This window comes from Manis pentadactyla, chromosome 8 (assembly GCF_030020395.1).
Source record: "Manis pentadactyla isolate mManPen7 chromosome 8, mManPen7.hap1, whole genome shotgun sequence".
NCBI lineage: Eukaryota > Metazoa > Chordata > Mammalia > Pholidota > Manidae > Manis > Manis pentadactyla.
The window spans coordinates 54,609,583-54,622,066 of NC_080026.1; the positions used below are offsets into that span (position 1 = coordinate 54,609,583).

Sequence of the window (12,484 nt, forward strand, 5' to 3'; positions counted from 1 at the left end):
CAAGTGGTAGCAGTGACTAGCAATCTATGACCATGGAGACAAGAGATCCTTAATTACTCTCCAAAAGAATGAACATGATAGAAAGTAGACGCCCCTAGGCAGTTGTCAGTGCATTTGGGGGATACTACCCTTAGACATACAACTACAATCCTGGGCAACATAGGATGAAGGGCCATGATCCACAGGAGGGACCTAACAACCTCTGGCCACATTAGTCAAACACACTAGTGGGCTTTGACTTACTCCTTGAATGATGGAACAGATTTTGAGAGGATTTTTGCAGAAGAAACAGAAAAAGAAAGGCATGGTTCACTACTGCACACATTTTATCCGAGGAATATTGGTGTGGATTGGGGCCTAATTAAGGGAGTATTTGGAAATAAATATTGAAAAGGTATGTGGAAGTCTCTAACTCGGAGGCCTCAGATGCCAAGCTGAGGGGTTTGAATGTAATATGATGGGGGTCCAGGAGCCATCCTCAGGGGCTTCAATTCTTAGAGGGTAAGGAAGCAATAGAATAGAAATGTTGTTATTCCAGTGGGAGTCTGGAATATGGATCACAGTAGAAAAGGACAAAACCCAGAAAGATTGGCTACAAAGTGAGTGAGTGAAATAATTTGGAGCATGATCCCAAATAAAAAAGACAAGAATCAAGAAGTTTTTTTACCCATAAAAGGGCACTGTTATTGGGTGGTGAAGGTGAGGGAGTCAATCGGCTGGGAATACCATACAAAACTGCATAGACTGTGCCCTTTCAGCAACAGGAATTTATTTCCCACAGTTCTGGAGGGTGGGAAATCCCAGATCAAGGTGCTTGCATGGTAGGCTTCTTTCTGAGGCCACTTCCTCTTTTGGCACATAGGCAGCTGCCACCTCCCTGTGTGCTTCCATGACCTCTTTTTTTCCCTTCTTATAAGGGTACTAATCCCATCCTGGGGCCCCACCCTAGATTGAGATGACCTCAATCTAATTAATTACCTCCCAAAGGCCCCATCTCCAGATACCATCACACTGAGGGGTAGTTTTCTATGTATGAATTTTTCAGGGACACAAACATTCAGTCCATAACAGTGAAGAATCAAAGAAGATGATTAGGTTTTGGATCTGAGTTGTGGTATGACAGAAACAGGCTAAACCAGGAGGAAGATCTGCCTTAGGAGGTACTGCCAGCCATAATGACCTGCTTGTGGAGCCGCTGCGGCAACTGGGGTTGGAGACATCCCTGGGAAGCCTGCACCTGCCCAGGAGCACCTCTTTCAGCAGAGGAGGTGACTCATTAGCAAACTTTTAGCTGTGTTGGGTCAACCCTCTCTGTGCTGCCAAGGGCTCTGCTGACCCCAGAAGATGGATCATGACCACTTTAATCATCTCTGTGCAGTTCAGCCCTGATCCGGGATATCAGAATACAAATTATGGTTTGGGGCTTCATAATGTTTAGATCATTGCAGGGAGCTGATAAGATAATGATGAGCAACTTTCAAGTCTTGATAAAAGAACTGGTTTTCCCTACCAACCCAAACTGCAGAGGAGGGCCTAAGTTGGGTTTTACTTCTGGGTACATAGTAATCCCTGTTTCCTTCTCCAGGACTCACTTGGCATCCCGTGAGCTGGCAGGACCCCCAGGGTAGGCTTGACACCAAGAATAAGTCTCCTAGGGCTGCTGGAGACTTTTTTAGTTCCTGCTAGTTTAGACTTTTCTTGTGCTTTCCTCGCTGGGAAGCTGGGGAGGAGTGGCGGCGTAAAACAGTGACAAAGAGCTCAAGTTTGGAGACCTCAGACCTCTGCCTCACCACTTAGCCCCTGTGTGATCTCAAGTTAATTTCTTAAGCCTTGATCTCCTTTTCTCTGAAATGGCATTGCTCTGAAGATGAAAGGAAACAGTAAAAACAAAGCGCCTGGAAGACAATAAATGCTTGACACATGGGTCTTTATCATCACCATCATCACCAACACCAGTGACGCCATTCCTGGCCACCTTGCTTCAGTGAGACCCAGAGACAGGCCGTGCGGCCCAGGCCAGCTTGCCGTGAGTAACCCAGCTACTGGGGCTTATGTTTAGTTCAGGTCTGCCTCAAGACTGTAGTATTTTAGAGCACATGTAATAAAGATATAACTATAATGGAAACTTTCTAAAATTATGGTTTGTTAAGTTCTGAAATGAGGTAAGAATAAGGGTTATGAAACCTTCCCTGGAGACATTGAAAATGGAAATCTGAGTTGGGCAGATTGGGCTACACCTCAGAGGGGAGGGCCTCTCCAATACTAATTTTCTAATGTTTTAGTGACAATTCCGGGGACCTTTACTTCAGGATTAACATCTTTAATTTCTGTCTTCTTCAATGAAAGAAGCTGAATTAAAATGGTAACACTGAGTATTTTAGCTACCTTTTTGTGGAACCCTTGAGGAAGAAGTTAATTTTCCATTTTTCATATCATTGGTGAGCTTAGTAAATTGGAAGTCAAAATGAAATGTCTGACATCTGTCTTGATTTTTTTTGTTCTTTAAAGATGTCTAGAGTCTTCCCAAGTCAATAGTGGGCTATACGGGCCCATTCTGAATTAGATGACTATAGAAAAATTCCAATTAAAAAAAAAAGAAAATAGGGTATTTTCCCCCATCATTTGCAAGGTCCCATAGGAAAAACACTTCCCAAATTTGGACTAAAAATATGGAAATATCATCCTCTAAACAAGTTTTATGATTTTTTAAGTCCTAAAATGCAGTGTTACAGAAAACACAATGTCTATTTTGTATAAAGACCCTTTTTAAAGCAATATTAAGATGACAAATTTCAGTAGCTATTGCTAAAAAGCAAAATAAACTATTGTATGAAATATGAATTTAGAAAATAAGAAACATTGAAATAAATATTACAAAAACTATAGATATCAAGTACTGGATGTTTAAAATTGTAAATAAATATTTTTTGTTTTATGAACTATAGCTGTATGTCTGTGAAAATGGGTACTTCCTAATCCTTTATAGCTGAAGTCTACAATAAGAATTAAAGACACTGAACATAAACTTTAAGCTGTATCCAAGCTATAGTTCTTTTTCTCAATTAAAATTATGCTTAAAATTGAGATTAGTTCTCACCCTATCATTTCATAATCTTTCCAGTAGAAAACAGTTTTTCTTATTAAAGCTGTTCACCAGAAGAAACTATGAAATCATGTGTAAACTAAACAAAATAAAAAGTCGAGTATAAAATACTGAAAAAAATTCCCATAGCTTTTATTAGCTTCAGTAGTTTTCTTGTAAAAATTCTCTTAATTTTTATAATTATGAAACATATCAAAAACATCAGAGTACCAAAAATAATATTACATCCATATACTCACCACCAACATGAAACAACTTGCTATATTTGCTTCAGCTCTCCTTTTAAAAATAATTATTATGTAATTTTTTTGTATTTTTAGTGCAGAGATCTATAAACCTCATAGTTTTGCATTTTCATGTTTTAAAGTCCACATAAGTGGTGTGTTTTATGAACATCCTCTGCTCTATTTGCTGTTGAAGACTATATGGTGAATAATAATCATTGAATACTTAGGCCATTTCGCATTTTATCACTTACGTTGAGAGAAATAAAGAAATAATGAATAAAGCTCTTGTTAGGAAAACTTACAGCCTGGTTAAAATGCCAAAATGAAAAACTGGTGATTTAGAGATTTTATAATATTTTACCTATCATATGGGCAGAATGGAGTAAGTCTCAAACATACAGTATGTATGTCTAATTAAAAAAACTGCCTAGGCGTAGTTCTGAGTTACTGAAAAGTCAGTTTGATATGTCGTAAGTTTGAAAGATCAAATTATTGAACATAAAATTATGAGCCAATTTCAGAATATAGTCATCCCTCATGGAGGACTTGTATCTTTTGTGAGATTCCTGATTGCTCATTTAGAGAGAAGTTCCTGGAGTAAAAAGTCACATAAATTATCATGGTTTAAGAATTAGTCATCATGGATCAATATACAAAAATGAATATGTCAAGTACTTGGGTAAGACGACTAGCATCATAAAAATAGAGCAGAGCATTACTAGTGTGACCGGGGAGGGAGAGTATTTATAGACATAGTCTTTATGGTATTCATTCCACTGGGATTATGCAAAACCAGCTCAGTAAGTATAAAGTTAATGAAAGCTGAAAATAAACTAAAATGTAAGCTGGTAGATTTTAATAACTGATTAGATGCTACAAAATGTATAGTGTAGGTAATCTGATGCAAAACCTTTGTTTACAATTTCTTCATCTTTGTAGGAATGACATTTGGAAACTTTGCTTGTACTTATTTTCAATTATGTTAAAGAGCTGTGGACTAGGAACAAGAGATTAGTGCTTTCTTGTCCACATTATCTCAGACCCTGCATTTTGTTAGTCACAGCTGTTAAATGGAGATTCGGGTGGCCTCCTTCATGGAGCATTGTGAGAGTTAGATAGAGTTACATATGGTGGAATGCTTGAACTTCTTCAGAATTCATGGCTTTATAGTGAGGATAATGGGTATCATAGTCGGAGTCTAGAGCTCATCAGTGATTCAAATTTATAGATTTTATCCCATTCTTTATTGCATTTTCTTGTTGAATTAAAGTCTACACTTCTAACCTTGAGTATAAGCTCCGTGTCTGTCTTGGGCAGTGTCTGGCATAGGCACTCACACGTATGTTGAATGAACCTGTGAGATGGATGGTACACGGAAACTAGATACCTCAGAATTCTCAGGTTGATAGCGAACAGAGGTAATCCCAGTTGAAAATACCGTGTGCTGGGTAACTTTACTTGGAGACGACGCACTCCAAGCATCTGGATGAAGATGATTCTAGCCCGCAGCCCGAAAAGCCCAGGAAATCATTGCCTTAGCCCCCTTCAGGGGCAAGGAAGGTCCGAGCCCAGGGGGTAGGGTCGGAGGGGCAGGCGCCGGGAAGCCGCCGCTCGTGGGCTCGATCCCTGGCGCAGCCAGTAAGCGGCGCTGGGCGGCGGCTTCGGCGGAGCGGGCTGCGGCTTACCTGCGGCGAGAGGAGCCTGCGAGCTCCTCCCCGCCCGCCCCACGCCCCCTCCACGCCGCTGGCCCGGCGCCGCGCGCGGCGCACTCGCTCAGAGGGCCGGGGCCGAGCGGTCCGGGCTGCCGGCAGGCGCACGAAGCAGGCGCGGTTGGGCTGCGGGGACGCCCGACCGCGTCCTCCGGGCCGGGTCGCGCTCTTCCTTCCCAGTGCGGCGCAGAGAGGCTCCCGCCTCCGCCGCCCCCACGCGCCTGCTCCTCCGCTCGCTGCCGAAGACCGCGGGGCGCTCGGCCCCCAGCCGCTGCGGCGCCCTCCAGGCCCGGCTCCGCGTAGCGGCAGCGGCGGGAGGCAGCGCGAGGGGCCGCGGCCGCCGGGCTCCTCGGGGCTCGGGAGCCCGCCCCAGAGAGAAGGCGCGCAGCCATGGCCGATGGGGGCGAGGGCGAGGATGAGATCCAGTTCCTGCGAACTGTAAGCGCCGCGCAGCTCGTGTTCTCCTGGGGGAAGGGGGCGCGGGCGGGGCGAGGCGGGGGTGTCCGCCGGGCCCTCGCGAGGAGCCGGGTGTCCCCAGTGTGTGCGGTGTGCGTGCGGGGCGAGGGCCGGGAAGGTGCGTGTCCACGCGCGCATGCAAAGACAGGGACGGAGCGCGGCGACCGGGCTGGAGGCGCACAAACTGGGTCCCGGGGCACCGACGACGCGTGCCTGGGGGCTGCCGGGTCGGGGAGAGGCGGCGGCAGGTCCGGGCTGACCCGTCGGCTGGGCTGGACCTCCGGGGCAGCAGAAGGACTGGCGCCCACAGGGGGAAGGGGGACCGGCGGGCGCGCGGGCAGTAGCCGGGAATCCGTCCGCGGCGCGGGGCTCCGGCTACCGGGCAGCACCCGCGCGCTGTCACGCACCCCCCGGGTCGCTGCTTGGTGCAGAGCGCGCCGCGGTAGGCCGGCATGGAAGGGGTTGCGGGACGCTGCCTGAGGTTCCCCCAAGTCCAGGCGCTGCGAAGGGGAGGGGGCCTCGCCTCCGCGGTTCCCCGGGCTGGGGCCAGGAGTGCTTGCAGGGAAGGGACGTGTGCGTGCGTGCGCGCGGGGGTGGCGGGGGACATCGTGAACGTGTCGTTCTCCAAATGCTGGCTTACGGAATGCCTAGTGCAGCAGAGTGTGAGTGTGAGTGTGTGCGTGTGTGTTGCGTGTGTAAGGGCAGAGTGGCTGCCTGGAATTTCCACACTGGGTGGCAGCAGTGAAGGTTGGCTCTACACTAATACAATTTTTCCTCCTTAAGTACCTCTTGGCGCTGCTCCTTTTTCTCTCTGATTTGTTCGAACGTTGCAGATACTTCCCAGGCTAAGGCATTGCTCACCTCCAAGCTGGGACTGGAGGGCCTCTTGACAAAAGAAAATGCTGTAACTTCGTGTTAAGAATAACCTAGTTAGCGTTCACAGCATCCTTCCTGTGTTCTGTTCCTCTACTTGTATCCTCTCCCTGAAGGCTATTCGCCTACAAGATTCCCCTACCCCGGCCCAGGACTGCAGCTCCTGCTGTCACCTCTCTCCCCAACAGTGCGGAAGATATCCTTCCTAGTTACAATTACCTCCGTAATCGCAGAAAATCGTAGGGATATTAAAATTTTGAAATATGAACCAGACTGCAACTTTTAGATGTGAAAATAGATATGTATAAGGTTGCTGAACAATATGTCCAAAAACATCGCGACTGTTTTTTCCTTTTTTGCTCTTTTAAAATTTTGTGTTTTTGGGGGGATTCATTTTTGCTTGATATTAACGAGGGAAAAGCTTTTGGAAAGGATAAAATATAAGGTATAAATCCGATGGTGAATGATTCAACCTATTGGCTTCATGTTATGTACAATTATATACGCTGTTAGAGGTACTCCTGGCCCAAGACCAGCTCTGAAGAGCTGGCTCACTAAAACCTTGCTCATGGAGAATGTTTCAAGCCTACTGATAAAATATATATATTTTAGTGGAAAACTAAGTTTTTTTTTTTTATTATAAAGGCCACATGAAAAGACGTTTTTCAAAACCATAACCTCTTTTGTTCAGGTGTACGAAATGTTTAGTTGCTCTGAAATTTTAAAATTCAATTTATTTTTCAAACACCATAGGGTTAAAATTAGCTCCAAAAATTTGGAAGACTTCAGACACTCAAGGGCTTCCTGCAGGCTTAAACGTTAAGCTGAGCTCATGGAGGTGGTGGTATCAGAATACTTAATGGGTACCGAGGTAAAGTGCTTCCTGATAGGGTTCTGTACATATAAAGTCAGCTTCTCTCCCTGCCACTCAACAGCTGCCTGTCAGCTGGAGCAGCACCTCTGATAAGTGGGTCCTGGGTAGAGATCTGGAAGTCCTAGACTGGCATTTTTCTTTTAATAAAATATCTGTAGGTTGTTGTGCTGATGATAAATGACCTTGAAGGAGGTAGCACAGTGGAGCAGGAGAACTTTATGAGTGTATCATTAACATCTGAAAGGAAAACATGCATTTTCTTCTAAATTTTGTAATTTTATATGGAAATCCTAAGATCCTTTGCTAGTTTCTCTACTTTCCTGCTCCTATCCATTTTATTCTCTTTACCTGAGAATGTTAGTGGTTCATAAATGGTGAAGGAGTTAGTATTGGAGAATGTAGTTCTTACAGTAACTCTCTTTTTTTCTGGGGCATTTATTTCACTGTTGTGCACAGTCTTGTCAATATGAGTTATTTCTTCTTTTTTTTTAAGCAAATAGCCCAGAAAGTATTAACATTCTGCACATTAGATAACATAGTTATAGATTATGGATGAAGCTATTGTGCTTGAAAAGAAAAAGAAAGTCAGTCATTAAGAGATCATAATTGTGAAGTTGGCCAGGCATTTCATAAGTCTGATCGAACACCTTAAATATTATCTTGGATTTTTATTTAAGTACTCCATCCCATGAAGACAACTTTGGCATCTTTCTGTCTACAGAAAGCTTTTTCTTCTTCTAGAAGAGGTCCATGATCACCGTTAAGGGAGGCAAAGGCGAAATCTCCAATGAACTGTGTCCAGGAGTCATGTCCACTGCTATGATTTGATTCTTCATTTGTGAAGGGGAAGTTCTGGCACTATTTAGCCTGCTCTAGGCCCTCCTGCATCTCTTTTCCATTATGCAGTTGTGTTTGCTAACACTCCTTTTAAATGGTTATGTAGATGAGCGATCAACTTTGTTGGTGACTCCCCGACCAGCTGGAAGCCTGCCCGTTCTGATGTGTTTATCTGTGAGAGAAATCGGGAAGGGTACGTGTAAACTCCAGATGTGCTGGGGCCTCTGGAAGAATCCTATCATAAAATATTCCCTCAGCCTGAAATGGATTTGTTCACTGTCATATCCAAACATACCCAGGATTTGTAATGTGTGGTTTATTTTCTTTTAAAGGTTTTATTACTTTACCAATGTGGCAGTGAACTGTAATTTGGTATTTAAAAACATAGATCTTTTTTGTTGCACTCCTCTATTTTTCAAATGGTCCTGCAAGAATCTTTTAGAAGGAATTCCTTGATTTTATGAAAACTGCAAGTAAAATGACCTTGGTCAAGGGTTGATTTTTCTAAGTTCTCTGCTGTTCTTTCATTTGTGTGGGCACATCTCAGTTACTGGGGTATGCCATGTCATGTAGTATATTTGTACTTAGGCAAAGATTTTGAGACTTAACACTTAATCACAGCTGCAAAAATTATTCCGATAGAAATGTTTTCAGCTTTCCTCTGCAGAATGACCTATTTCACCGCAGATTTCTTCTCTGTGCTTAGACATTGAGCTTGATAATGGTAGGAAGCATCTTACAAAGTATTCGGCAATTAAAAGTAATAACCCCAGAGTATAAATACAAGTGCACAGTACTGTGAAATAGATTGGGCTGGGAGGTTTAGCCCTGGTTTATACATGTACAGAAAGGTTAATTGTACAAAGTCAGTGGCTCCACAGTGCAGAGCTAAGTCTAAAACTCAGATTTTAGGCTAATGTCCTTTCCAGGAGGAAGAGGCTGCTTTATCAGCTGCTTGAGCAAGTGTGTCTTAGCTTCACAGCAAACAGGACAGCCAGTCAGTTTTCCCAGCTGTGGGAATGTAACAGAATATAAATAAAAAGACTTGGAGTGAGGGTGGGAATTTTCACCTTTACCTCCCTTGATAATGAGGAGCCTTAAGTAGATACGCACTGTGGTATTTTTTCAGAGAACTGGTGGAAAGCCCTCCCAGGCTTACATCATCAGACTTACATTTTTACTTAGAAATTGGTGTTTACGCCTTGGCAGGAAGGGTAAGATCTAAAACACTTAGAGCACTAATTTATTTGACATTCAATCTTGTTTGTACTTTGTGAGAGCAGTCATTTCCCTTGTGTTCCTCCTGAGGATGTTAATCCCACTCATTGCCCAATTACCTCCTAAAGACCCCACTTCCTAAAATCATCCTTCTGGGGATTGGGATTACAATGTATGAATTTGGGGGGGGGATGCAAACATTTAGTTCCTAAGAGCAGCATAGAGTAATGCAAAGTGTGTGAAAATCTGAAGAATTGTTAAGGGAGTTTACCCCTCACTCTTCTCCCTTATAGTGTAGATCGAACCCAGCCTGTCCCATTTTATCCTTATCTTCACTGTCACAGGATTCACCATCCATATCTGCCCTCATGTCCATCCAGCCCCTGAGAAGGAGGTTTCTTTCCTCCTTTCTGACGTTGCCATCGCTCCCATGTCCTAGATCTCCGGACTTGCTCCGTGGTGCGGACGGTACTCTCACACATACGCCATCCTTTCTTGGCCTCTTTCTCCACTGTTCCTTCTGGTCGGTCTTGAGGCATGCTAGTTGCTGCCGTCTGAAAATTTCTTTATTTGACCCTGTGCCTCTTCTAGCTACTTAGCTCCCCCAAACGTGGCTTCTTCCCACTGTCTGTCTCCACCCCTCCTTGTAGTTGTTAGCTAGCTTCTCTTCCCTATTAAAACCCCTTCACTGGTTGTTGCTGGTGTAACACTGGTGTTACTGGGTGTTACTGACCTCCTCCATGCTGAATCTCAATGCTCCTCTGCACCCCTGTTCCTTTAGGCCCTCAAACCCTGCTAACCTTGCCCTCCTTTTTGAAGCTCCTCTGTTTGGCACATTCTGAGTTATTTCCGGTCATGCTTTTTGGGGTTATTTTCACTCCATCTACCCCAAGTCTGGTGATCCCAAAAGATTCTGTCCTATTTTCTGTTCTGTCTATTCTGCCTTTATGAGCTAATCCGTGCCACAAAGTGTAGGTTCCTTAGAATAGTAGAGTTTGAAAAGACTTAACGATGACTTCATCCAATCTGGAGAGCCAGGAGAATTCCAGGAACTTTCCCAAGTAGAAGAAACACGCCACAGCCCTGACAGCCCTCAGCCCCTCCTTCTCAGTTTCCCAGGGCTGGTGTGTTGACCCCCACCCATACCTCTGGACTCTGGCCCTACCTCTGGACTCCGGCGCTCACGTGTATTCTGCCCCTGAGGGGCTCTTTTTCCCCCGTAGCTCTGCCGTTTCCAGCTCTGGGTTAGAAACGGCGTGATCCTCACCTTCAGAAATCTGGGCCTCAGGCCTGAGTCCACGAGTAACTAGCTTATGGACTCAAGAAAAAAAAAAGTAAATTTCCCTTACAACTTAAAAATAATATGAGGCATCTCAGAGGGATTTTTAAATATTGTTTAAAATTATTTATGTGAAAAGCTTAATACAGTGCCTGGCTTATGGTAGGCACTCAGTGTGTTATTTCAGTTCTTCCCCCCGCCCCCTGCCTGTATCTGTGTTGTCATCCTCTCCTGTCACTTTTCTTTGATGACCTGGCTCAGACTTAGATTCTTTCCTACCTCAGTACTTGTTCTAGCTTTCACCATCCTTGCTCCCCAACCAGTTGCAACCCACCTTGAATTTTCCTGACATTTCAGTCCTCCTGAAACCCTTCTGTTCATGCCAGCACTCGCCAGTTCTGGCTTCCTGCCGCATCCAGCCTGTCTATTTGGCTCATTTCTGATGCCTCACCTCAGTTCCCCATCGTGCACGGAACCTTCTTGGATCACTGCAGCCAGTCCTGATTTTGCCTATCTCTGACCATCTCTTGAATGTCCCATTTCTACACATCTCATCACTTAGCACTTAGTTGTGGCCTTAATTTTGTTCCCTGATGCTCTGTGGGGGGGTTGCAACTGCATTGGGGGGCATTCGTTTCCCATGACACTTAGTGCAGTGTAACTACAAGGACAGCATAAAAGGAATCGCAGGGCAAGTGGAAGCCTGGGACAAGAAGCCAATTTCCTCCCTCTCTGCTTCCCTGGTACATGAGACCATCATGTGACTGCTCAAGTGCAGAAGGAAGGAATCTGCCTGGGGGAGCAGCAAGATCCCTTCTAGAGGCAGAAGGGCAGGAGGGTGGAGGCTGATTCTGAGAGGACAGAGGGGTTGTGGTGACAGGCTGGTGATGCTTGTGGCTGTGGGGGCAGCCATGGCCCTGGACCAGACAGGTCCTGCCACGGTCTGGTCTCAGGGTCATGAGCAGAGTTTGAGAGAGACAAGTTGTGAGACGAGTGACCTAAGGAGTGGAAGAGAGCACGTGAAGGATGAAGTGGGTCAGAGGGATTGGCGCTGCCCAAGAAATGCTGGGCTTCTGCCAGAGTTTGTATTTCAAATGAGAAGCTTCTGGATAGTGAGGTGACTTCCAGGGCATTGCAGGGCATCCAGTGGAGCAGTATTGTCCACTTCTTTTCGTTGTTGTTAATCATGGGAGAGCTTTGGGGTGGGGACTCTACCAATAATGGGTGGTTGTGTGACTTCAGGGTTGGCCGGGTCCTATAAAAATTCTCCCAGAAGAGGGAAAACGGGGAGTTAGCTGTCTCTGAAGGGCTGCCTGTGGTTGTTCACAGTGCCGTTTAGAGTCCTGTGGTCGCCAGCCTCAAAACCTTGTAGAAGGATGAGTGTAATGAAACCTGGCCCTTGAACTGGGAATGCAGAGCCTGGACCCTAGGGGCCCTGGGAACTCTCATCCTGGTGGAGCGCAGGGCCAGTGGTTGAGCCCCAGTGTCGTCTTGTGGCTCCTTCCTGCTGCCTTAACTCTGATGGGCTTCCTTGGCTCCTGGTTATTCTTGGGCTGGTGAAGAAGTAACCCATGCTCTGGGGTTTCCCAAAACATTAAGGTTGGCCCCAAGGCCTAGATGGGTGATATATTTCCTCGTTCCTGGGGCCCATTAAAAGTTGTATAGATATAATTCTGCAATGAAGTAGAGATCGAAACTTGCCTGTTACTACCTTTGGGTGCCAGAAGACCTCTGCCCATAATTACCTCCATACTTATGTTACCCAAGCAGGGTTCTCTCCAGAGTAAGGGACAGACAGCCAGAGCCACCAACACCTGTGCCGGCTTGAGACCTCCACTAGGTGGCTGGGCCCAGGTGGCTGTGCTACTGTCACCAGCTGAAGGTCAGCATTTGCCAATTCACCTGAAG

General features: G+C 45.5%; 1 protein-coding gene across 1 annotated transcript in view; it reads left to right on the forward strand.

The window, feature by feature from the left end:
- Nucleotides 1-5,088: 5,088 nt before the first annotated feature.
- RYR2 (ryanodine receptor 2) overlaps nucleotides 5,089-12,484 on the forward strand; it is a 961,351-nt gene continuing 953,955 nt past the window's right edge. The window contains exon 1 of the mRNA XM_057505755.1: nucleotides 5,089-5,477. Within this exon, the coding sequence (XP_057361738.1) occupies nucleotides 5,430-5,477 (48 nt within the window). The 5' untranslated portion in view covers nucleotides 5,089-5,429. The remainder of the gene's footprint in view (nucleotides 5,478-12,484) is intronic.